A 27,254-nucleotide genomic window follows, 5' to 3' on the forward strand; every position below is an offset into this window, starting at 1 on the left:
TGTCATTCAATTTCCACATGTTCAAAGAGTTTTTTTTTTTTTTTGGCACTACTGAGGAATTTGAATTTAGGTCTAGCCTAGTGCCACACCCAAATTATTTTTCTTTTTGTTTTTCAGATAGGGTCTCATGATTTTGCCTAGGTGGGTTTGGACTGCAATCCTCTTACTTCTGGCCTCCTGAGTATCTGGGATTACATGTGCGCTACTAAACCTGGACTCGAACATTTTTTGTTGTGTTTCTGTAATTAATTCCCAGTTTAATTCTATTATGGCCAGAGAACATATTCTGTGGAATTTTAATTGTTTTAAATTTGAGAGGTTTGGTATGTGGCCCAGCATATTTGTTCCCTGGGGATTTGCCAGAGGCACTGGACTTTCCTGGTATTGTCACAGGAACTATTAGACACCTTCTGTTGCTAGGTTGGGGGTCTTCTATTAGGTGGGTGGAGGACATCAGGTGAATTGCTGCTGTGTTGCTTCCCAGTCCTTAGCATCTTTGGAGCGCTCCTTTGGTTGCCTCTGGCACCCTTTATAGGGTTAATAGTTGTCTTCAGGGGAGAAGCAGAGAAAAGCTGGTCCGTGCACTCTTGACAATCATGATCCCCAAGGTCACAATCCCAAATGTTGAAATCCTGAAAGCCATATTCAGAAAACTGTAACTCCCATAAAAAATAATTAAAAAGCTATATAGGGAGGTTAAAAGCCAAATTCCTGGGAAAGGATGAGTCATTTAGCTGGGTGTGGTGGTACACACATGTAATCCCAGCTCTCAGAAGGCTGAGGCTGGAAGAGCTCAAGTTTAAGGCCATATAAGGAGGGAGACCATGTTTCAAAAGCTTACAAAAAAAAAAGTCACCTATCATGACACTCAGCCAGCTCTCACTGGCTACCTCCCCGAAGGTTCCCATAACCATCCCTGAATTAGGCTTTTCATATGGAGTACTTTCTTTTTACCTTTTAGTCTTTTTTAGCTTTTTTTCCCACCATTTAAAAAAGTTAGCATTGGGTTTTTGTTGTTGCTGTTGCTTTGGTGGCACTGGGGTTTGAACTCAGGGCCTCATGCTTGCCAAGCAGGCTCTCTACCACTTGAGTCACTCTGCCAGCCCCCATCATTGTCTTTTATACTTTGCTATGCTATGAATTTAATCTTTTTATCGTTTCTGATTTTGGGGACATGAAGAGAAGGGATTTTTTGTTTTGTCTTTGCAAATTTGACTCTTCCAAAGTGCATTATCACAATGTCAAATGTATGAGTTAACATTTTATTGTAAAAATGCTAAAACATCCTCAACAAATAGGACAATGTTCTTTTTTGTACATTTGCATTTGTTAAAAACATTTCTCAACACTTTGGCTCTTTGGGTGACCACATATGTGGTATTGGCCCATTGAGATTTTTGACTAATCTCATCAAAAGGCCTCATCCATCACTGTATCTCAGATGAGGGTGGCCATGAAGCTGGTAAGCTCAGTTACCTACCACATTGAGGTGTTTTTAGACATTGCACTTTTTAGTCTATTTCTTTGTGAATATAGTTCACCTGCTCATACCTGTGATACCTGTGCCACTGTCAGTATAGAACTGACTATGTTTGTTATTACTGTCTGGATTTTTGTGTAAAGTGACCTCTGAAGAATTCTTTATTTCTTTTTTTATGTTTCTCAAATCTCCTTTTCAAATGCAAGTACATGTCTTAAAGAATTAAGGTTTTTTTTCAGAATTATATTTTTGGGATTTACATCTTTCAGGATTTCAACATTGACCTTTGTGACTTTTGAGATTGTACCTTTGGGGATAACTGTGGCCCAAACCCCATCTTGGCTTGCCTGGAGTTACCAAGTGATTTCTGACAAAGATGCAAAGAAAATTCAAGGGAGAAAAATCGCTTCTCAGCAAATGACACTGGAATGATGGACATCCATGTGTAAACTGGACTTCAACCTCAGCCTCACACCCTCTGCAAACATTAACTCAATATCAACACTAGATCAAAGCATAAAACCTAAAAAGGGTCCAATTTTTAGAAAAAAGAAGTGGTAGATTGGACTTTGTCAAAATGAAAACTTTTGCTCTGAGAAACATAGCTAAGAGAATGAGCAGACAAATTACAGACTGGGTGAAGATATTTAAAATCAAATATCTAACAAAGAACTCATACGCAAACTATATAAAGATTTCTCCAGACAGAACAGCAAGAAAAGAATCAGCCCAAATTAAAAAGTGAGCAAAAGGCCTGGACAGACATGAGCGAGGGTGCGTGTGAGATGTGAAAAGCTGTGAAGTGTCCTTGGGTTTTAGGGAACCACACGACTGACACAGCACTGTATTGTGCCGGAATAGCAAGGGTGTGCAGCATCTGAAACTCTCCTACATGGTGGCAAGAATGTACAATGCTGTCCCATCCAGGAAAAGGGTGGTAGTGTCACAAAAAGTTAAAGGTATAGCTACCACATAACACAGAAGTCTCACTCCAAATATTTGCCATAGAGAAATTAAAACTTACATTCATACACACAAAAAACTGTACATGAATGCTTAAAGCCGGTGTATTTTCATAAATATCAAAACCTGGAAACCACTGAAATGTTTTTCAGTAGGTGAATGTGGTGTATCCAAACAATGAAACACTACTCAGAAATAAACTATTAGGCTGAGTGTGGTGGCTCATACCTTGTAATCCTAGGTACTCAGGAGGCAGGAATTGGGAGGAGCTGGCTAGAGACCAGCCTGGGCAAAAAGTTCGAGAGACCCTATCTCAACCAATAGTTGGGTGCTGGTGGTACCCACCTGCCATCTCACCTACAAGGAAAGCATAAATAGGAGGACTGGGGTCCAGAGTGGCCTAGGCATAAATGTGAGACCCTATGAAAAGTACTGAATGCAAAAAAAAAAAAAAAAAAAAAAAAAGCCAGAGATGTGGCTCAAGTGGTAGAGCACCTGCCTGGTAAGCAAATCCAGTACCACATACTAACAAAGGAAAAATTATTAATACAATTTGGAAGACTCTCAAAGGCAGTATGCTGGATAGAAACCCCAATCCCAGTATGATGTCATTCACATAATATCCTGAGAAAGATGGAGATCAGTGTTGAGAAACAGAGCAGAGAATACCAGGGGTTAGGAGTCGGGGGTGTTGGGAATTGTTTGTATCCTGATTTGTGATGATGGCTATTTGTGATGTATTCATAAAAACTTCAATAATTACATTTCACTTCTAATAAATGCAGAAACAAAATTAAAATTTTAAAATTAACCCCTGTGCAATTTAATTCTCAGGGAGAACACTAATTTATGATGAAAGACAATAGAACATCTACCTCTCCTGTAGAGGCTTTGGCAAAACTACTCCAGAAAACACAGGTTTACTTTGGGTCTTAAAACTCTAAGGATGTTTTTCCATGTTCACAGGTGGATGAATAGGAGGCAATATAATAGTGTTTAGCTGGCCCCAAATTGTGCACTGACATTTTCAAAGTTTAATCACTTGCTCACTTTTGATATTTTTGATAAATACATAAATTATAGGGCAAGGCTGCTGGGAGAAATGTAAGTCATGAACCCAGCTCTCTAGGAGTTTTAATTAGAGCAGGAAGATTTTGGTGTGTGGAAAATAATCACAATACCAGAGAGCATTCAATAAATTCCACATAGATGACATGTAAGGAGTTCAATGTTGAAGGAGATCTATTTTAATTAGGTATGTATTCCACCCTGTGTATTCCAAAAGGATGGGAAGAGGATATTGTTCAAAGTGGCAATATGGTTTGTTCTGGGTAGATGAGAGAGAGAGAGAGAGAGAGAGAAGGAACTAGGGACAAAAGGGGTGGGAAGGAGGAAGAGAGAGAGAGAGTGCAAGCAGTTTACTTTGTCTTCTCTCTAGGATGTAACTTCTATGTGGGCAGAGGTTTGTGTTCACTACTGTATCTCCAACACTGGAGAGCTTCCAGGCACATAGTAGGTACTGAATAAGTATTTGTTGACTGAGTAAATAAATTCAAGAAAAGAAAGTGAGAGGATATTTAAATGTGACTAAGAGACAATGCCTGTTTCTGACAGACATTTGTAGTTAGTTAAGATTTGAGAGAAGAAACAAAAACAGCTAAGGTATGGGTAAAAGAGAGTGTAGAAAATTATTTTAAAAACAAAAATGTGTTATGAGCTCATTAACTTGGGATTCACAGAAATGATAAAGTGTGCATTGTAAATCTCTAAGACTCCAGGGATGAGCAGACTGGAAGGAGGATCTGACACAGGAGACAGAAAGACAACACGTTTCTAAGTGTGCAATAAACTCATGTAAAATCTGATTATTTTATGAAAGCTGGTCTGAGTGCCAAAGAGAACTTATACTACAAGAATAGGTTTAGTGAACATTTGTTATAGGAAGAATGGTCTTTTTCTTTTTATTGAAATTCCAAGCTGAGAGTTTTAATTTGCTTTATGAAAACTATTCATTGCTAAAGATTTTTTTTTTAAATTAGAATGTATTTGTTGTACAGGGGGGATTCATTGTGACAATTCCAAATAGGCTTATATTGTACATTGGTTAGGTCACCCTACTGTTTCTCTCCCTCTACCCCGTCCCCGCCCCACTTAAAGCAATTGCAAGAGGTTTCTTTGTTCTATTTCATATAGGTATATGAAGCCCATCAACCATATTCCCTCACCTTAATTTCCTTCACTTCCCCTCCCCCTCCCACAAGTACCCCTTCACTGTACCTATTTTATAGTCCTTTCTTTTGTTATTAATATTTAAATCGATGTTCAAAGTGGTTGGAGAATGGTCTTTATAAGAAAAAGCTTTAGAAGAAGTATTGACATACTGATTTCAGTGAAGCTGAAGTTATCAAGCAGGCTAGTGGATACATAGAAAATAAATTAGTCACCTTGCCTGTGTTTTTCCATGAAAGTGAGCATGACTAAAACTCTTAAAACCTAACAACAACAATAATATAAAAACTCTCTAAAACAATGAGTCTCTCCTGCCTAAAGAGACAAGAGTTTTCATTTACATGGCATACGGTAATAATATTCATCAAGAAAAAGACAGAAATCCATACTTTGGCTTTCCCTTGTCTGTGTTAAACCACTTATATGCCATTGATCTTGTTTTTCATTTCTTCACTATTTATCCTTTCAAAATTTCAGCTTCCAGACATCTCATTCTTTGCCTCTCAATTCTTTTTGTTACGTGAACCATTCTCAGTGACGTGATCAGATAAGCAGAGTCAAAATATTTTACTCTATTCTCAGAAGTCTGAAACTTTAACAGTCATGAGCTGGGGATGTTAGCTCAGTGGTACAGCACTTACCTAGAACGCCTGAGACCCTGGGTTTGATCCTCAGTACCAAGAAAAAAAAAAAAAGATAAAATTTTCATAGTCATGAGACAAGAGAGGTTGACCAAAAGATGGAGTTCAGGACAACAGAATTATCACACACTTATCCCTCAGGGGACCAAGCGCTAAGAAGAAGGAAGAGAATGGACATATATAAGCGTCCACGTGTGCCAGACAACAATCCAGGCATATTGCTACATGTCATCGCAACCACTCTTACAGCAGCTCTATGAGGTAGGGATCACCATCTCCATTATTCAGGTAAGAAGACCGAGGATCAGTCTTGTCGATGTCAGTCAGTGTTCTTGGATGCTGGGAGCATACAAGGGTTTGTCTTCAAGTGGGGAGTGAGTTGCAAGAATGTGCAGAGACAGGAGGGAGGGTGGAGACAGTCTAAAGAATGAACAGGTATCCTTGTTTGTTTATATTTATTCTCTCTGGGTGTACTATAAGGGAGTTGAACATCTATTCCTTTCAACAAGCAGCATTCAATAATTAGTTAGTGAATATTTAGTCGATAATTTTTTAACTATCCCTGATATGCATGAAACTATTCTAGGTCCTATGATTCTAAAGATGAAAAGATGCTTAGGAAGAATGACCAAGAAACAAATCATCACCAGTCAGTGCGGGGGACACCCCAGAGAGAGTCACTTCACAAAGGTGCTTCAGCCATGTAGGGTAAGTATGTTCTGGGGCTTTAATGTATAGCATGGTGACATTATAACAACGCTGAAGGGCTGGGGATATAGATTTGGGGAGGGCCCTTCTCTAGCATAAGCAAGGTCTTCAACTCAAGACCAGTGCAAAAAGCAATAAAACAATAAAAAACCAAAACCAAACCAAACAACAACAAAAATCTGTATTTTTGAAGCTGTCTGAAAAGTAGGTCTTAAATGTTCTCACCACAAAACAAAACGAAAGGTAACTCTGGGAGGGGAGGGATATGTTAATTAGTTTGATTCTGGTAAACATTTTGAAGTGTCTGTTCAAATATCACACTCTACGCTGTAAACATATGTAATTTTTATTTCTCAATGAAACCTCAATAAAACTTGGAAAATAATTAAATAAATACATAAAGATTCAAAAAACCAGATTCACAAAGAAGCAGGTACAAAGTCAATGTTTGAACTGGGTGATCAGGAAAAGTGTCACCAAAACCAAAGTACAAAGAAAGTGAAAAGGCCAGGAAGGCTGTTCTGGTGTGCCATGCCAGGAAGGGGGATGACAGCAAGTGATGGTTTTAGGCAAGGGAAGCCTGAATAAACTCTTTAGACTTAATCCACTTCACCTGTTCATCGTTACCTGCTGATTTGACCAATTTCAGAGGAATAGGTAATACCTCTGACTGTGGGCACAACGGTTGAGCTGAAGAAGTTGATGCCTGCACAAAACCCCAATTACACCTGCCCTTCAATCACCTTTCCCCATACCTCAACCCAAAAATAGCCCCCAACCCTAAAAGTCGACTTTGAGATTGGCTCTTCCATCTCCACCCTTGGCCACTTCATTGAGAAAAAAACTCTTGCAAAACTCGTTATTTCAGTGATTGACATACAGCATTGTGCAAAATAGTCCTGGTTCAGTACCAATAAGATAAGACTTAATTGAGAATAGTGACAGTGGGGGTTAGCATGAAGGATGGGCCAATGGAGGCCCAGACAATAAGGAGGTTATGTGAATGACATCCAGTACAAAGGCCAGAACTGGGGCAGGAACGTGAAAATAGAGGAGGAAGCAATCCATTAAGAGGCACCTAAGACAGAGTGGGTAGGACTGAGTCATTAGGTAGGGGGTCAGGAGGAAGAAGGACTTTAAGATGATCCCTAGGCTTGGGCAATTGCAGAGGAATCTGAACCACGTTCCCAGCAAAGGGAACAGAGGAGCAGGAGGTCCGGGATTTGGGAGAAACAATGAGCTGTTTGGACAGAGTGAACCTGAGGTACCAGCAGGTGCGGGGCAGAGAGGAACTCCAATAGGAAGCTGACCCCCATTTGGGTCTGGACACAGGAGAAGGACTAAGCTGGCATACAAATGTGAGATTACAAAAAAGGAGCACAAGAATCCTTGAGATCATCAATCTTGAAGGTATTACCAGGACAGGGAGATAGCAAATGGGCCCCAAAAAAGGTCACTTACCCCTGGAACAGAGACACACAGATTGGACTGGATTGCTGTTGGCCTTTGAACTCAAAGATTGTTTGGGAATTGGGGGCAGATTTGGTCCCATGGCAAATCAAATCACATAAAAGCTACCATTATTAGTGAGGCAGTAACAAAAAGAAAGCAAGGAAGATAAAGCAATTGTAAATAAGATATGCTCACAGAGAGAGAAAAAGAGGGAGAAAGACAGACCTAGCATTAGCACCTCCATTCCCATCCTAACTTATCTAATTCTCACAACGACACTATTGAGAAAGACACTGTTTTTATTTCCATTTTACCGACGAGGAAACGCAGGCAAAGAGTCAGTAAACTATTTTCTGGAGACACACAGTTCCTAAGTGTGGAACTTGTCAAAAATAACCTTTTCCTGCAAAAGTTTGGATTTCTAGTCTCCTGAATAAATATGAATGCTTATATGTCAACTAAGCACTGTGCTAAATCCTGGGGATGAAAAGAAACTATGGAAATAAGAATGTGTTCTTGTCCTTAAGAACATTCCAGTTCAGTAGGAGAGAAGCTCTGGGACGGAGGTGGGGGAGAAGCAGGATGGGGTTGGGGGGTGGAGAGGAAGAGGGGAAGGAAAGAGCAGGGAGGGAAATGGAAGTTTATGCAGCCATGAAGAAGAACGAAATGTTATCATTCGCTGGTAAATGGATGGAATTGGAGAACATCATTCTGAGTGAGGTTAGCCTGGCCCAAAAGACCAAAAATCGTATGTTCTCCCTCATATGTGGACATTAGATCAAGGGCAAACACAACAAGGGGATTGGACTTTGAGCACATGATAAGGCGAGAGCACACAAGGGAGGGGTGAGGATAGGTAAGACACCTAAAAAATTAGCTAGCATTTGTTGCCCTCAATGCAGAGAAACTAAAGCAGATACCTTAAAGCAACTGAGGCCAATAGGAAAAGGGGACCAGGAACTAGAGAAAAGGTTAGATCAAAAAGAATTAACCTAGAAGGTAACACCCACGCACAGGAAATCAATGCGAGTCAACTCCCTGTATAGCTATCCTTATCTCAACCAGCAAAACCCCTTGTTCCTTCCTATTATTGCTTATACTCTCTCTACAACAAAATTAGAGATAAGGGCAAAATAGTTTCTGCCTGGTAGCAAGGGGCTGGGGGGAGGTAAGAGAAGGAGTGGGGGGTGGGTAAGGGAGGGGTCGGGGGAAGGGGGTAGAAATGACCCAAACATTGTATGCACATATGAATAAAACAAAAATTTAAAAAGAAAAGGAAGGGAAGGGGAAAGCCTAGCAGCACTGGAACAACAGAAGCCAGTTAGGAGCAGAGGCAGAAAATAAAGAGGTCTAAGGGGAAGAGCACACCTCTGCTTAGACCATAAGAGCACAATTACTCGGAAAGGAGATATTTGGTGTATGTGCAAACAGCTTCCAGCACCACAGCGACTCTTAAGGGCTGGAGTGTACAATAATTGAAGGGTTATGGAGAGTGGCAGGAGGTTTTCAAAGAATCCAGAAAAGTTCTCACAGGAGAAGAAACAGGTTTTTAAGATGTCAACATGTGGAAGGAAGTACAGTTAAAATATGCCAGGCCCAAAGAGCACAAAAGCATATTATAATTGTTCCAATCAAGTAAGAGCTTTGCCCTATTTTCCTCTCCAGAAACCTAGTGAGCAACAGGGGGCCTGAAAGGCAGGGACAGTGGGGGACGTGGGGGGATGGTGGCAGGACAAGGCACTCTTGTGGATGGCTTGTATCCTTCAAAAGGCAACAGTGAAGGAGGCAGGAACACACACTTGAAGTTGATTACTACCCAGGGTTGGGCTTCAATGACTCACCAGAGCCTGCTGTTTCTGTTGTCGTGATGAATTAAAGTGACTGCAGGAGCTGATAGTTCCTACTAGTGATCAGAAGGACCAGAGTTCCCATCCAGAGTCAGAAGAGACAGTGAGGGACAAAAATAAAAGGACTTTAAAACTGCACTAGGCAACTTGCCTAGTTCAACACACCAGTTTCAGAAGTAAAAATCACTCCCTTGGTTTTTTTTTGCAGTCCCAGGAATGGAATTGATGGTTTGTCACTTTCCTCTACCACTGAGCTACATCCCCAGCCTAAGCTGTGGCTTTTAAATGGGAAATTTTAGGTGCTAGGGGATGTGGTGGAGTGTTTGCCTAGCACGCTGAGATCCTGGGTTCATCCCCAGCACAGCAAAAACAAAAAAGTTACCTTTCCTTTTCACCAACTTGCTGGGTGACTAAAACTTGGCGTGATATGATTAGGAGAATAAGACGTGTTTCTTACCTTGATCCTTTTTCTTTAGTGGCACTTTTGCTAGCACCAGTATTTCGTCCTGAAGCAGGCTCCGATTTCTCTTCTGAGGGAGATCCAAAGCCAGTACTAAAACGAAAACTATTTTCTTTTTTATCGTTTGAAAGAAACCACAACTGATTCCAATCACACAGAACATACAATACATCACATCGTGTCCCTTCTAAGGCCTTTTCACTTCCATTATGACTTGATTCCTCTCAAGGAAGCAGGGTGGCAGGCATTACTCCCTTTACAGCTACTGAAACTGAATATACTGGCGGGCCACAGCACCCACATTTCCCGCCTCCTCTTCCAGAAAGCTTTGCTACAGCAACTTAAAAAGCAACTAGAAAGAAGAGTAAGAATCAAGTTGCCAAAACTTAAAATCGAAACTTCTTTTTTCACCCCAACATTAAGGGGAGAGTCATTTGAGAATAGATAAACATGGTTTTCTTACCTAGTCTTTTCTTTACTTGCTCTTCTTAAGGAAGATGAGGAAGAAATGCTTCGTCCATAACCGACGTCTGATGATTTGTCTTCCATAGAAGGAGGCGGAGAACTAAAATTTCATACGTTTGCAGTTATGGACAAATGAAAATAATTTGTCAATATTGACTTTGTCCTACAAAACATGTCTTTCCGAAAGTCGTACTTGGATAACTTTTAACAGTGACATGCTACTTTAAAACCATAAAGGTGAGCTTAAGACAAAAAGAATGTCAATAAAGCTTTTCACAAGTCGGACAGGAAATATTTATATAAAATGTATGGCTGCAGAACTATAGAGATATGCATGATCATTTTAAAGAAGAATGTTGAAGCTTGAATTTTTACCTCTACCATTTACTACTTTGTTTCAAAGAAATGTTGCTTGCTAATTATATTCTAGCACACGGTTCTGGAGACCCCTAAATATAATTCTTGGTACTCCAACAGTAAGAGTCCTGACTTCCCAAATCCATTGGAAAACGACTGTGTCATGGAGAGAGCAGGGTGAATTTATGGTGGTGGTTATTCCCCGCCAGGCTATGTGAGTTTATGGATCAGTTTTTATTTTCATGATGGTGTAAGATGCAAGAGAAAAGAAAGATACCATACCAGGGACTTTTACATATTCACATGTTGACAGGCAACAACAAAAGTCCTTCTCTTTGTCCCCTACCTTGTTCCCCAAAAGACTTACACATCAGATTTGCTGTTGACTAACAGTACAGCACGTTGATCACTTGGTTCTTGCAGGCAGAGTTCCTTCAATGACAAAAGTTTGGTGCCAGGATTTATCTATAAGATAATTCAGAGACTGTAGAATATTCTCTGTGTGAATATTTTAAACATGAATGCTTATAGAATACGTTCTTCACAGTTTGAGGAGTTTAATTCATTCATTCTAAACACATATAAGTATGTATGTATTCAGAACTTGTGAACATTCTCGCCTTCAGGCAGGATACATCCCCAGTCGCCCACAATCTCTCCTGCTTTACCATCAGCTGTTTCCTACCATAGTTATTATTTTAGCTTCTGAAAGTGTTTGAGTTCACAAATCTATCTGTGCACCTTGGGAGAATTTGCTGCCTGTAAAAGTAACTGAGTCATGAAACCGATTACAGAAAGTATGTGAGGTGTCCACAGATAGGCCAAGTGAAGTCCTACACAGGCGATTTTGCCAGCCTGGGAGAAAAGGGCTGGTCCAGATCAACTTCTGAAATGTCTTCCCTTCAAATGACCATTGGATCCTTCTCTCATCCAAGATTCTTCCCATGATACTTTTAGAAGAAGGCAAAGAGATCCTGTTGGAGTCTTCCTTCTGCTCAGGGCCCTGCCATGGTTTTCCACTTCATTCGAATTAAAGGCCCAGTCCTTCTGAGGCAGGAAATACAGTTTGGTCAAGAAAAGATGGAGTCTGACCAGATAAAATGTCACAAAAGTCCCGCCTAGGACATGCCCTCTTTAGGAGACATCAGTTGAAATGTCCTTGGAACCCTCTCTTTGTGGTTAATTCCAGTAGCCACTACATCATGATAAAAGATAGTGTTTGTGCAGAAGGGAAAGTCCCAGAGTTGGCGCATGCGCTGAGGGCTGGGGAACCAGCCTCCAATATTTAAAGCTTCATATGTAGAGACTGCATCTCAGGCATGTAATAGAACACAATGCTTTGAGGGTAGGGACACGTGTAGTCAAAAGTTATATAACGTCCTCCTGTCAGTCATAAGAAGGAATGCCCTCTCAAGTCCCCTTTTAATCCCCTACCCCCACCAAGCCCTAGTTTTGGTCTTAAATTTAAATTAAGCCCTGACAGAGAATTGTGGCCTCAAACTCCATCGTTCTGTCTGTGGGAGTGCATCCCACTTTCAACAAATCTACACTTTGCTTGCTACTTCTGCATGTTTTTTCCAAATCTTTGTTCAATTTGCCAAGAACCTGGAACACTCCCAACCTAGAAGTGTCCAGACCCTACGATGGTCTTCAGCACTCATGTGACCTGGCTTCACTGCAATCCTCCTACCTCTGCTCTCTGATTTAGTCTCCTTCATGCTGTTTCTTTCTTTCTTTTTTATGATTTTATTAGCATATATAGTTGTATATGGGGATACATTGTGATATTTACATATGTGCTTCTAATATATCTTAGTTAGATTTACCCCCTCCATCATTCTCCCTTTTCCCCCCTCCACCCTGTTCTTAGAACAATTTCTTTTCATTCTTCTGTTTTCATATATGGATACAAAATACATCCACTATATACACCCTCATTCCCCTTTTCCTTGTGCCCACCCTCCTCCCACTGGAACCCTCCTCTGGAAAAGATTTATTTTTCCCTCCTGCCCTTTATTTTTTTTATTAAGTATATATTGATGGAAGTACCAAGGGGATTTTGCCTTGGTATTTCAGCTCTGTATAAATCATGCTTTAATCAAATTAACCACCCATTACTTATTCTTTCTCTATCACCATGCTCCCTTAATATTCAACAGCTTTCTGTACAGTGCACTATATTATAGTTGTTGCAATATTTTTCATTCGCTAATATTTTCCTTATCTTTCCTGCCTCCTGTAACCCCCTCAGATGCAATTTTGTTCTCTCATTGTATATATGTGCATGTGTGTGCATGTGTGTGTGTATGACCATATATGTGTCTATATATACATTTAACTTGTAGGTCTAGCGTCTACATATAAGAGAAAGCAATGCAACCCTTGATTTCTTAGACAAGACAAGCATGTTCACCCATTATAGCTTTTGTGTTGGTTGTTTCCTCTGCCCAGAAAGCTCTTCCCCCAGATATTGCCATAGGTAAATCTCTCACCTTCTCCAAGTTTTTGCTTAGCTATTACTGTCTCAGTGAGGCCTACCTCATCACCATTTTAAAAATGGCAGACATCAACCTCAACACTGCAGAACCTCTTGTGTGCTTCTACTCTACTTTCCTTTGCCCCTCCTCCCCAACCCTCATCATTTCTATCATGTGAAATTATTTATTGACTGATCAAGGTTGCTATTTGTTGTCTGTCTCCTCCCACTAGCACCATGGGAAGAGAATCTTTGTCTCTTGTTCACTGACATAGTCAAAGTCTGAAATATCAGAAACTTAATATTTTCCGAACGAATGAATCAGAGTTCTCCTTTATAAAGGATTCTGTCTCATGAAATGCTTTAAGAACTCATGACCAAATGCATTTTGTCACAGTGTCATTATGGCAATGTTTTCCTGATGAGTGTTCTTTGTTGGTTTTTCTCCTCTTTTCCTTGGTTCCTTCAAAGCATCTTTGTATTGATGTTATGCTGGTTCTTTGAAGATTACTCATCATTGAATGAGACGGACTTTCTTGGGACAATTACTCTGTATGTCATAGTCGCAGTGTAGGGCATAGTTGTGGTAGGGATGGAGTCTCATGAACTATTTGTCCAGGCTGGCCTCAAACTGTGATCCTCCCAAGCTCAGTCTCCCAAGTAGCTAGGATTGTAGGCATGAACCACTGGCACCCAGCTTTCATCTACATTTTAAATCCAGTACTAGAATTTGATTTCAAGCAGATCATAGTAAAATGAAAAGCTTATACTTTTATCCTTATCACTTATACTAAGCCCTAGAAGTAATGAAATGCCAAAATTAAAACACTCCTTTTATATTGTGTGTGTATATGTGTGTATGTTGGCTGGGAGTGAAACCCGGGACCTTGACCATACTAGGCTAGTGATTTACCACTGAGCTACACTACACCCATCTGTTTATCTCTTATTTGAAACTTGAGTTTGCATTAGCAAGGTGCTTAACTACTACTCAGTAGATTCTAGTTAAAACTGTACAAAAATACAAAATCTTATAACCAAAGTTAAGGATAAAATGCTGATTTTTAAATTTTTGTCAGTAAAAATATAAATTACACTTGGTATTTATAAAATGGCATTGTAATAGCATCATGATTCAAGGAAAAATTACTATCATATGTAGCAAGATCCAAAGAAATGCTGCCACTTACCCGACCGTAATCATAGAATCCATCACTAATTATGTTACTTGATGACAAATAGCCAGTCTGGCTGTATTTCAGGGAAAGATTGTTGTTCAGCAGTTTGTTATAAGCTGCCTCACTGAATTTATTTTTTCGACTTACTGATAGATTAATTTCTTCAAGGATGTCTAAAGCCCTGTCAAAAGAAGTTAAAAGCATTATTTTCTTTCTATAAGCAGTCCAACACTGAGTTCCCATTTATATCCACAAGCTCCTGAATGAAGAATTGAGATGGAACTCTTTTACATAGAGCAATCCTGACAGCATTGTGAAGACAAATTAGCCCTGTTCCAAGAACACACATGCCCCACAGTAACTCCTATTCGAACACTTGTGAAGGAGCATGCTATGATTGGGATTAGGGTCCTTCAAAGGCCCAGGTGTTAAAGGCTCGATCCCCAGCCTATGCCCCTATTGGGTGGGGTGATTGGGATGTGTATGAAGGGGACATTGGGACCCTAGTTTGTTCTTCAAACTAACTCTCTCTCTCTCTCTTTCTTTCTCTCTCTGTCTCTCTCTTTCTCCTCCTCCTCCTCCTTCTTCTCCACTGCCATGAGGTGAGCAAATCCCTCTAACATTCACTCCTAGCTGTCATGTTCTGCCTCATCAGAGGTCCAAAAGCAATTGAGCCAACTGACCCAGACTGAAACCTCCAAAAGTGTGAGCCCAAATAAATCTTTCCTCTTTGCAGGTTGCTTTATCTCAGGTATTTGTCATGACAATGGAAGGCTCACACAGACACTCTTAGAACAACAAAATTCATTGCTCATTTAAAGCAAAACTAATATTGGACCTTGACTTTTCCAGCTAGTCAGGCAGTATCTACAAAGAAAAAAAAATGCTTGGAAATTAATAGGCTGAACTTGTCTATGGAACCTAAAACCTTCTTCACTGCTCTGCTAAAGGCAACCAAACTCATCTCCTATTTGTAAGGACAGCAGTATGGATGAAGAAGGTAAGTACAGAATTCTGGTGAAAAGGCTGGTGGAGGGGGAAAAGTAGAGATAATAGTCAGGACTCACCCATTTGATTTTAGCGTTGAATCTGAGAGACAGATAGGATTGTGTGTGCCAGTAGCAGAGAACAGCACAAGAAAAGCCTTTATCAAAATGAACCAGGAAAGGAAATAGTGAAGATGATTTTGCGAAGGGCAGAGAAGGAAGAATGCTCAAGAGCCCCTCTCTGCCTCCCCACCCGTGCAGTGGACATGCAGGATTCTGGAGCGCTCCACTTGTTCTTCCTTGGACTGTATGCTTCTCCATCTTCTTCTTTTTGCTTGAGCCAGAAACTCAATATGCCATCCACTCACCCAAGCCTGCATAGCTCAGTGACCATTGGCTCATCATTGGCACAGACCATCACAGCCCAGCTGGCGTGCTTTCGGACTTCATCGTTCTTGGAATGCAGCAGCTGTACAAGGGGTTCCAGTCCACCACAGTTTCTTAACTAAAAGCAAAAGCCAAAAATGTGTGCTTTAAGATTGTACAGTGTAACCAGGCATGGTGGAGACTCTGAATTTATGGCCAGCCTGGGCTACACAGCGAGACTCTCAGAAAACCAAGGGCTGGGGATGCAGCTCAGTGCTCAGTGGTAGAGCACTTGCATGTCAAGTACAAGGCCCTGGGTTCAAGCCCCTCAATGAGAAAAGAATAGAGAGAGAGAGTATCAACATTAATGCTTTAGAAAATAGCATTATTTGATTGTTGAAAGGTTTCAACTATGTAAAAATGTTTTAGAATGTGTCTATATTTAGATTTATTGCATCCTTACAGACAAGAATCCAGTTTTCCATTCAAAGAAAAGAAGATGCCCCAGGGAGATCACCAGAATGTCAGCTGGATTGGAACTGGAGAAGGAGTTTCCCTCTGCCCTGTCTTCACGAGGGATGCTCTATGGTTATTCACTCTGCTCCTGAACACTGAATGTCCTTTTGGTCCTATGGTAAACAGAATAATGCTCCTCCAAAGATGTCCTCACCCCTGGAAGGGTCTTTGCATAGGTGACTAAAGTAAGTCCCTTGACATTGGGAGATTATCTTGGATTATCACAAAAACCCTTACAAGAGGGAGACAGGAGTATCAGAGCAGAAAGGGGGATGGGATAAAAGCTAACACTGGAATGATAATCGTGGAAGATGAGAAAGGGACCACAAGACAAAGAGTACAGGTGGCCTCTAGAAACTGGAAAGGACAAGGAATTTCCCCCCTAATGTCTCCAGAAGAAAGAGCCCTATTACACTTTGATTTTAGCTCAGAAGATCCATTTTCAGATCTCTGACCTCTCAAATAGTGAGATAATAGATTTTTATTGTTTTAAGCTACTAAATGGTGATAATTTGTTATAGCAGCAATAGGGAACTAATACAATCTCCAGGGCTGGAATGGGAAGAACTGATGCAGACAAGTGTCACCCTTATCACAGCATGGCCACCAGTGTTAGTCAGCAGTGTGGCCAAACCGATATTGAGGCAATTCTCTAGGAAAAGGCCCAATTTTGCTCTCTGTACAGTGTGTATTTTTCTTTTCTCAAGGAATAGAGAAGATAAAGAACAAGAAAAGAATTGAATGGAATTCCATTATTTAAAAATTGCTAAGGTATAAAATGATTCCAATGGGGTAAAGATCTGAAAGAGGTCTTTTCACCTGTCTGCAATGCAATACTGTATTATCTGAGCTGGGAGGACAGAAAGAATACCAAATAGTACCCAAGGCATTATCCACAGCCCCTGGCCACTTTCAGTCATTCTCCTGTCACACCAGGGGTTCAGGCAGGTCTCCCACTCTGGCACCTGTAACTGGGCCAGCTCAGAAAATTCATTTGAAGCATCTGTGTTTAGCAAGCCAGATTTCTGATCATTTTTATTTCTGGTATAATGCGAGATAGTAATCAAAGTCCAGTGTTCTTTTGGCAGAAATCTAATTCATTTATCCACTCATTGACTCACTTTCTCATTCACTTAACAGCTTTATTAAATACATATAATGTACTAGGCGTACTTTAATGACATGGACCTAAGGAAGAAAAATCTTGTCCCTTTCTCTGAAGCCTCAAGGAGCTTATAGTTTTTCATACAAGAACCATTGAACACAAAAAAGACAGAGAGGGATGTGTGGGGTGTAACAGGAGCACAGAGGAGGATGCGACCGAGTTTGAGGGCTGAAGACCAGCCTCATGGAGGTCAGGATGGTGGACATGGCTTTGAAGGGGGAAGAGGAATTATCAGGTGGATGCAAGGGAGACTGGCTTTCCCTGCAGGGAAATCAAGGAGGTATAAATCAGCAAAATGTGCACTCTGATGGAATTATAAATGAGGTGTTATTTCTGGGGTGTAGAGCTGCACCTAGGTAAAAGCTGGTGCTTGGGCTATTTAAGTAGATAGGAATACCTGGGTGGCTATCTTACTACCTGAATAGAGGAGTACAAATGAACTGAGTCAATGGGAACAGGAAAGGAAGTAGAGCAGATGTCTAAGACAAAAGAAAAAAGACTTGGTAATTGAGCAGACAGCATAGTGCCAAACTTGGGCTCTGGCCTCAGAAAGCTTTGTCCTCATGTCCCTGACCTGCTACCTACCCACTCTGATTTGAGCACATTATTCCTCTAAGACTCTTAAGACTCTGTTCCCAAAACTCTCACCTCTGTCCGAGCCTCCACATCGCAGGCAGTGGCAGCCACCAAGAGCGCAGCTTTGCTCTGCACCACAGTGTTGGTGGAGTGTAACGGGTTGGTGATGGCACGCATGATGTCATGATTTTGTATGACCATGCGCAGCGGCTCCTGCGTGGCCAGGTTGGTCAACACTGTGGCAGCGTTGGCGATGGCTCCATCTCGATTACTAGACAGGATGCTAACTAATGGGTCAACCGCATCCGCTTCAGCAGCAGCACTGGGAGGACAAGGAGAAACGAAGGCCATTCATGTCAGTATCTTTGGAACATGAAACTAAGTTCAGACAACACATGAACATAGAGATGCAGTTTTAGAAATAGTCTGTCATGTGATCAACCCAGAATTGGGCATTCCTGGTTTAAGTGGAGTCAGGGAAAATTCCAGGTGTGAATGAATTTGAATAATTCTTTTCCTACTTCTGCAGCTGGGGTTATAGAAAAAATATGTGATTTATATACATTTAAGAAGCCCTGTTACACACAGGAGAACAGGAGGGCAGAACAGATCCTGTGTGGGGGCTGGTACCAGTGGGAGGGGGAGATTGTGGGGAAAGGGTGTGGGAGGGTGAATATGGTGCAAATACAGTGTACACATGTATGTAAATGGAAAAATGAGATCTGTTGAAACTATTCCAGGAATGGGGAGAGGGGAAATAAAGGAGAATGATGGAGGAGGTGAATTCAAGTATGATATATTCGATATATTGTATGAACTTGTGTAAATGTCACACTGTACCCCCACCACATTAAAAAAATACATAAAATTTGCTCTAAAATGTACAAAAAAAAAAAAAAAGAAGCACTGTTACAACTGTTATTTTGTTTTAATTCAATGATACTTGTAAGACCAGGAAATTCTATTCAAAGAAAATCTATTAAACAATTACTATTGGGAAGGCAAAACCTTAAATAAGAAGAAGCAAGAATGAGAACTCCTGATCAAAGTTAAAATTTGCCAGGTGCTGGTGGGTCACACTTTAATCCTAGCTGCAGACATCAGGAGGATTGTGGATTGAAGCCAGCCCCAGCAAATAGCTCTAGAGACCCTATCTCAAAAAAACTCTACACAAAAACAGGGCTGGAGTTTTCATACAAGTGGCAGAGCACCCGCCTAGCAAGTGTGAGGCCCTAAGTTCAAACCCAAGTACATAAATAAATAAATACAGTTAAAATTCTCTGGCCCATCTTCCCTTTCTTTCAATGAGGGCTAATCATAGGCAGAGGCTAAACAGTTGAAACCAGCAAATTATTTTATGTGTAAATTTTTCTTTTTCAAATTAAATATCAAAGATTCTGATATAAATTTAGTAATGTACTATTTAGTGGTTTGATTTCCTGTTTCTAGTGTAGAAAGACTACAGTTATCCATTAATATTTTAACTTTCTTTTCACAATTAGCCTATATCTTCTTTTAAGAACACAGTAGTTCTCTATGGTCCTTGCCTTTTAATCACTTTGAAGCTCATAGAACAGTAAAAGTAAAAATTAGATTAGTTTAATGAGTGGGAGACGATTTAACTAGGTTCTTCAGCATTTGGAATTACTTTAAATAGATGAAATTCAAACAATAAGATATACATTGTGTCATGATTTTAAAGGAAAACCCACAATTATATCTTATAAATCCACTGAAGTCATCATGTTAACAGAAGTTATCAAGACAATGAAGTAATTGCTAGGTGGAGAGGGGTAAAGGAGCATAATGGAATTCAACTATGATATATTGTAGGAACTTTGTTAAATGATATAATGTATTCCCCCCAGTATAACAATAATTTTTAAAAAGATTTTTATAAAGTTTTAAATACACTTATGGTTAGCAATACTTTATTTTGAAATTAAAAATAAATAAATAAAAATGCAACTCCAATGACATAAACATCTCAAGTTAATTTTTGACAAATGTTCTGTTTTTCATTTAGGGTCATGAAATAGCCCAAACTGAAACAGACTGAGTGAGGCTCTCTGATTAACCACCACCCTAGGCATTTAACTTGCTACTGTCACTGATTTGCTGACTCTGAAGGAGGATGGGCCACCTCAAGAACAGAAGTTGAGGATTGTCCAGCAGCGTACATGACAAATAAAATCTGGGTGAGGAGCCTGGTAGCCCTGGGCGCAAGGGGTGGGGATCGTAGACAAGCCAGACCAAAGAGGAAACTGAAGGGCAGGGCCTGGACAGGGGTCCAGTGAGTGGAAACAGCGACTCTGGATAACGATGAGCTGGGCAGGTGGCCGTGCTCCCTTACATAAACCCACCCATCTAACACACCCCACTGACTCCAAGGCAGAGGCAATGCTGGGTTCCACTGCTCCCCTTTCTCTACCTTTGGTGGCACTTCTTATGCCATCTCTCTTTCTTTCTCTGGAAAGATGACTCTTAAAATTAGTCTGGTTAGATGACATGAAACTCAAATCAATTGTATAATTGTTACTTATATAATAATTGTCGGAAAGGCTTGTGCCTCACCACGATAGCTGAGGGTTACCATTTAGTTTCCTTTCCTAAGAGATGAAACAAACACTCTTAAGATAATTTCACTTTTAATTCTCTTTCCAATTATTAATTGAAATGGTGGCCATTTGGTTTTATGAACAAGAAAAATGTTAAAGGTTTTAATATATTAGCTTATTGGAAATGACTCTTATTTTTGCTTTCATATTTTTGCAGTTGAAACATTGAATTTTAAAAATCCTATCAATAGGTTTTTCTTTTTTGGGGGGAGGGGGAGAAGAGCTAGGATTAAATCTAGGACCTTGTATATCCTAAGCACTTGCTTAGTAACTGCTGAGCTACACCCTAAGCCCTGGAATTTAAAATTCTGTATATTTTCTAATTGATTAATACATACTTAAATCTTTTCAAGATCATTTTTTCTTTGAATTATTTTTCAAGTACTTATCCAATCAGTCCATTAAATTAAATATTTTATATCTTTTTAATTATTGTAACATATCCAGATACACATGCATGCTTCCTTTATTGAACAGTGGCATTTTTTTTCTTTTGACAATATTCATTTTTACAACATTTTGGAGATTTAGGAAAGTGCATACAATGGAGATATTTCTATCATAAAAGGCAGAAATCCTTAAGTAAATGCACACAAATAAATTTTCAAAGGCTTTGTCTTTTTTGTATACTAAGAAGCTTTTGGAAACTTAAAGGAGTTTGTAGGATCACACCTTGTCTTTGTGGTTTCTCTCAAACTAAGAAACTAAGCAATGTTGGGTCAAGATACAGGAATTTCTATCAGGTAAGCATGAGCTCTCAGCTCAGCCTTTTGGCTCTGACTTGATTTCTCCTGCACAGAAGCATATGTTGCTTTGGTCCACATATTCCCACCTTCTGCTCTTTTCTTTGCTCTTTATGGAGAGAGAGAAATACATAAAAACCCAGCTGTTTAAAACTCCAAAGATTCTAGTACACAATGGAAGACAACTTTTACGACACTGAACATAAAAGCCAGAGTGGAAAGACAAGTCGCGCATGCACATCTGGGAAGCACAATTTGCATTGTACATACATACCTAATTCCCCTATGAAGTCTGCTTAAGTGTGAAAAGAGAAAATGAAATTAGCTTACTATGGTGGAAAATCAAACTACTATTCCTTTTGGGCTGCACTGGGGTTTGAACTCAGGGCTTCATGCTTGCTAGGCAGGCCTTTACCACTTGAGCCATCGCACCAGACAAACTACTATTCTTACCTAAAAACTAATTTCATTTATGAGAGTGCAGAATTTGTAATTTGTGAAAAAAAAGTATTAATTTTGTTTCTTTCAAGTCCCAAGCCTTCTGTTTTATTTTTTCCTGTCTTAATATGGACACAAATTGAAGCCTGTCATATTTTTAAAACACATTTCAGTTTGCAAATGAATGGGACAGAAGTCAAAATGCTTTGTTATTATTGGGCCATGTGTCATCACAAGAATTTAAAAATATTTTCTGATATTTACTATCACTAGTCTCCATCCAGCTGGAGTTTAATCAAGTAAGAGTTTAAAATGTAAGTTGAAAAAAACCAAAGTTAAAAACAAATACAGCACTGTATAAAAACACTTGTGTATATCATATGATGTGTGTAAAGCAATGTGAAGTCTGAGATTCATGTGTAACCAATCCTGACTACCTTCCTCCACTACAGTTTCTCCATTCTCTCTCCTGTCTCCACCCTCTCACCAAATTTAATCCAACTTCCTCTCTTGTGGGTGACATAAATATGAATGGTTCCTGAATCACGATTTATGATTTTTCAGTTTTGCAATGGTGTGAAAACAAAGCGCATCCAATAGAAACTACACATCAAATTTTGCATTTGGATCTTTTACCAGGCTAGTGATATGCTATCGGCAGTTAGCCAGGCAATCACCAGGGTAAACAACTGGTACCTCTGGGACACTGTGCTGTGAAGCTGGGATGCTGTGTAGTTTAGGTGTATTAAACGCCTTTGGGACTTAATGATACTTTCAACTTAAGATAGGTTTATGGGAACCTAACCCCACCATCAGTTGAGAAGCATCTGTAATTTCCTAACAAGTCATTTGTACTTCCCTCCGGCCCTTTTTCCATTTTAAAATTATAATTTAAAATTATAAATATTATATTGCTTCCCTGCTTAAAACTTGCATGGCTCCCCATTGCCCAGGATAAATCCCCAAATATCTCACGCAGCCTGCACAGTGCTGTGTGAGTGGCCCTGCCTCCCTCCCCAGCCCCATGTGCACCCCCATCCCTCCCTCCTCTTCTTATGGCTCTGCTCTGGGCTCTTTATCACCTCAGGGCATTCTCACGCACTCTCCCAACTTCCTGCCATCCTCTTCCCCTGGATACTTCCCACGGATCTCTCAGAGTTCAACACAAATGTCTTTTCCTCCAGGAAGCATTTCTGTATCCCAAACTCCGTCTCTTTTTTGTGACATGAATTCAGAGGCTTTGTTTAGTGAATGTATACTTTTTTGGTTTGTTTGATTAAATAATGTTTTGGCACAAATGTTGACTGTCAGAGAAAGGTAACAATCAAAAATATCATTTTACAGTATTTGATATGTGACGGAGTTCAGCAACTTTTCATCAAAGTCCCCAAGCCCACATTGGAAACTCTTGCAGAATGGGTACTGAGAACATCACTAAGGAGAAATTCAATCATAGAAATAACATTGACTGACAGCTCACTGAAATACACAGTCCGACTTCAGGTCTGCATCTGTGCACTGATGTTCCCTCTGCAGTGAATGTCCTCCCCATCTCTCTCGCACCTCTGCTTGCAGAACTGTCTTGTTTACTCCGCACTACTGCTCAGCTGTCCCTTGCTCTGCAGGGTGGTTCGTGGCCATCACTGCCTTTTTTATTTATTTATTTATTTTTATCAATCAGCCCCTCTTCTGGCAAACTCAATGTGAGCTGAAGACAACTGCATGTATTCAAAAAGAATTGGGGGGAGGGGTACTTAGCACAGCTTTAAACTTGCAAGAAGGGATAGCACCCAACAAAACTGGGATCTCCAAGCTGCTCTTACCCCCTTGCCACCCCCAGTGCTTCTCTAATTGTATTGAGGTAATTTTTCAGTGGAGTTCAAGAAATGAGATTTCATACTTTGGACAAAACACATCGTTGGAGCATATCCATTTCTTGCATCGAGGGATATCTGTTTTGTCTTTGAAAACACTGTTGAGTCTGTTTGAGGGTGTCGTCAGATGTCAGCATTTGGTACCTCTCAAAATCGGATCTTTTCTGCTGTTTTGAGGGTCACATTCATCCCATCTGTAAAAGCTGGTTACGTGAATCAAGGGTGACCTTGAGTCATTTGGAAATCTGTTTAACAGAGCCCACATAGAGGGTAATACATGAGCCGGATGGAACAGATGGTGATGTTGGCAGTGAGAACCTTGTTTGTTGACAGTGATTACGACTGTTCCCACCAGCATGATTTTTCATATGTCTCCATGAGTTTTTTGTCACACCGAGGAAGACATTCCAGCGGGGAGACACGCTGTGAGTGTTCAGGAGAGGCACCTATGCAGCTGCGACTTGGGGTGGCAATTTTAAGCCTTGCAGCTGACGGGGAGGCTGCATAGGTGGACCACTGGCCACTCTGATAAGCAGGTTATCAGGTTGTCCCCTGGTTATCCTAGCCAGACTTGGAATGCTGAGAACACGATTCCGGATTCTCCTTCCGGCCTGCGTCTCAACAAAGGTAATGATCCAAGAAGTGGAATGCGCTCCCCACTGCAGTCCCACAGCTGTAGAACGCTGGGATGGGCGTCCCCAAACGCTGGCTGGATGCCAAAATTGATAAAACTAGCCAAGAGGATTTTCTCCCCTTAAAGAAATAATATTTAAAGAAGCCTTTCACTGTAAAGGGAGATGATCACAATTAAATGCAGGGAAATGCTTCAATGAAGGGGTTTGAAAGAAACATATAATTACCATAGTAAAAGCTAGCCACAGATACAATTGTGTTTTGCCTCTGGTAGCAAAATAAGAAAAATGCAAAGAATACTAAGAAACACATGACGCCAAATTGTTCCTGTCGTGCTGATGGGCCTGGGTAGGTGTGGGTGTGAGGCTTCCCAAATCTTCTTTTATGATACAGCTGCTCTGACATCATGGTTTCTCAAAAAAGGACGGCATCATCGTAAAGACTAGAATGTGCCAACGCAGCACTTCCACAAGCCGCACGCGCGGTTTTATTACCAATTTGGAGGCAGTCAATCAAAGGCTGGGGAAATCAAATGTAATTTTCTTACACGGAGTGACAGAGTCTTTATTGACCTATCTGTTCAATCACAACTCTTCACTTCCCTGCATGCTACCCTCTGTTTAAAAGCTGGATTGCCCTGCCGGCCATTAACTACCCGCCATCAGGAGGAACAACTTTCTTCATTTTACATGGCTGACTTGTCCCCTAATAAAATACCAACAATGATCAAGGTGTTATGGTAGTCCCAGCGAATGGCATTTGCAGTAATCAAATGTTTCTGTTTAGTGGAGTCCCGACTATTTAACTATGTATAGACGAGAAAGGATGTGATTGTACAGTAATTAAAGATACCATGATGTTGTTTTTCTTAACTAAATAATAAGGATGCTGAATGTTCTAGTGTGACAAAAACAAAACAAAACAAAAAAACCCCTGGCACTGCGCTTTGTCTCCAACCCAGTGCTGGCTTACCCTCGTCAGCTCAAATGTTCTTCAAAGAGCCCTTCTTACAGGAGCCCTGTGTCATTCCCTAGGACCCCCCCGCCTCAAGACCCCAGGGTCATGCCCCTTTGTAGGACATTGTGCTATTTTATTTTACTTACACTTTCATCACTTCTGAAATCACCTTTTAAAATTGTACTGGTGCATTGCCCGTCTCCCTGACTCCAGTGTAAGATGGAGGAAAGCAGCTTTCTGGAACCTTTGCTTCCTCCCTGCTGCGTCCCTGCAGTTTGAGTAGCATGTGTCACAGAAAGAACTCCCCCACGGTGGTGAAATGGTTACGAGGGAATCCCGAGGTCATGGGTGAATTTTGGGATGAAATGAGAAAAGGTGTAGAGAGGATTCCCCTTCCCCATCCCCTAGTGGAAGTTGGGATCCAGGATCTCCACAATCCTAGTGAAGAGTAGTGACTGAGACATACAAAATACGAATTCCTTTTGTTGCTTCATAGCTGAGAAAAGTTCAGAGTAAGTTAATCAACAGGATTAAAATCATGGTATTCTGACCTTCAATCCATTCCCTTTTCACATTTTTCATTCCTTTAATCATTAAATCATACAATATTAGCTGGGTGAGATGGCTAACGCCTGTAATCTCAACTAGTCGGGGAGAGTACGAGATTGGGAGGATTGTGGTTCAAGGCCACTCTGGGCAAAAAGTTATGTGAGACTCCCATCTCAACTAACAAACTGAGCATGTTGGTGCATGCCTGTGATCCCAGCTACTCGGGAAGCGTGAGTAGGAAAGGATCACAGTTCAGGCAGGCAGGGCAAAAAAGTGAGACCCTACCTGAAAAATAACTAAAGCAACAAGAGGCTGGGGTCTGCTCAAATGCTATGCAAACATCAGCCTCCATTCTGTAAGAAAGAAAAGCGGAGTGGACAATTTTCTAATCGAACATTTTATGAGATTCGCCAAGCCTCACGGAACTGGTGGCTAATTAAATTCAAGCTGTTTGTCAAGGTTGGGTAGGCATCAACTGACACAAAATGGGAACCAAGTGGTTTTGTTACAAAATTCTGCCATTCATTCTACATCTCTTTCAAATCCAGTACATTTTTTCCCCAATCCAATATAACCAATGTAATAACAAGATTCTATCAGGCAGAGAGCAATCTGGGCTCTGAGGAGTTACAAATGAAAAGTTCACACACACGAAACTTGGATGGAAAGAATTCGGAAGTAATTTATCAGTTTACTGCAAAGACTCTTCCAGTCTATTTTACCACTCAAATAGAGAGCACTTTTAAAAAGTATGTAATAATACTTTCATGAAGTATCACTCCTTAACAATAGTAACAAAAAATTGAATCGTTCTTCAGGCAAAATTGAGCTTTCGAAGACTAGCTCGATCTGTGTTTCAAGACATTCATATGGTGAGCGTTCTAATTTAAAGGACCTAGACTTTTACTACAAAGCTGTCTAAATAAGAATTTAAAGTGAAATAATCTTTTCTATTATACAGAATCAAGAGCAAAAGTTCAACTCTAGAGAAACTGTGATACAAAGAGATTTATTGCTGTGTGTGTGCTTCCTATGTCTTTATAAGCATTTATCCTATATGGCTCTATAGCACAGCAGACATTTAGCCACCAGGACAATGAAGGTGTCAACTTTTTGAAGTGACCCCACCTTAGAAAGGGACAAATGCCAACATCTGTTAAACGTATAGTGAGCAGTACAATATTATCTCTTTCAAAGCATCACAATGAAATGCTTTCCAGATCACAAGCTTTTGATAGTGTTTCAAAATATTATTTTAGGCTCACCAGAGAGTGTTTCAAATTAAATTAGTGTGCTTTTCATTAAAATACAGAACAATCTTTCCATTACTCTTTTGCCCCTCCCCCAACCTCCTCCGGAACCGCCGCTAGGGGTCAGTGTGAAGACGCGGTTCCTCCTACTGGGCCCAGGGAAATGGGAAAATCCTACACTGCAAACACAGTAACAGCCTGGAGTCCAACTTGTACTTCACTATTTCTATTTTCTCTTGTTATTGCTGTACCGGGGGTACACTGTGACATTTACCCAAGTTCTTACATTATCAGAGTTGAATTCACCCCCCCAACCCCATTCTCCTT

The 27,254-nt window shown here is 40.4% G+C and overlaps 1 protein-coding gene across 3 annotated transcripts in view; it reads right to left on the reverse strand.

Annotated features, from left to right (window-relative positions):
- Positions 1-27,254, reverse strand: part of Armc3 (armadillo repeat containing 3) — a 102,177-nt gene that overhangs the window by 11,731 nt on the left and 63,192 nt on the right. For 2 of the 3 annotated variants that reach the window (XM_074055428.1, XM_074055427.1), the window contains 6 exons: positions 17,938-18,187; positions 15,611-15,747; positions 14,269-14,437; positions 10,970-11,067; positions 10,244-10,345; positions 9,778-9,873 (listed from right to left, as the gene is read on the reverse strand). In XM_074055428.1, the coding sequence (XP_073911529.1) occupies positions 9,778-9,873; positions 10,244-10,345; positions 10,970-11,067; positions 14,269-14,437; positions 15,611-15,747; positions 17,938-18,187 (852 nt within the window). Of the gene's footprint in view, positions 1-9,777; positions 9,886-10,243; positions 10,346-10,969; positions 11,068-14,268; positions 14,438-15,610; positions 15,748-17,937; positions 18,188-27,254 lie in introns of all 3 variants that reach the window. The other variant, XM_074055426.1, reaches the window with a different exon arrangement.

Source organism: Castor canadensis, chromosome 15, assembly GCF_047511655.1.
Source record: "Castor canadensis chromosome 15, mCasCan1.hap1v2, whole genome shotgun sequence".
Taxonomy (NCBI): domain Eukaryota; kingdom Metazoa; phylum Chordata; class Mammalia; order Rodentia; family Castoridae; genus Castor; species Castor canadensis.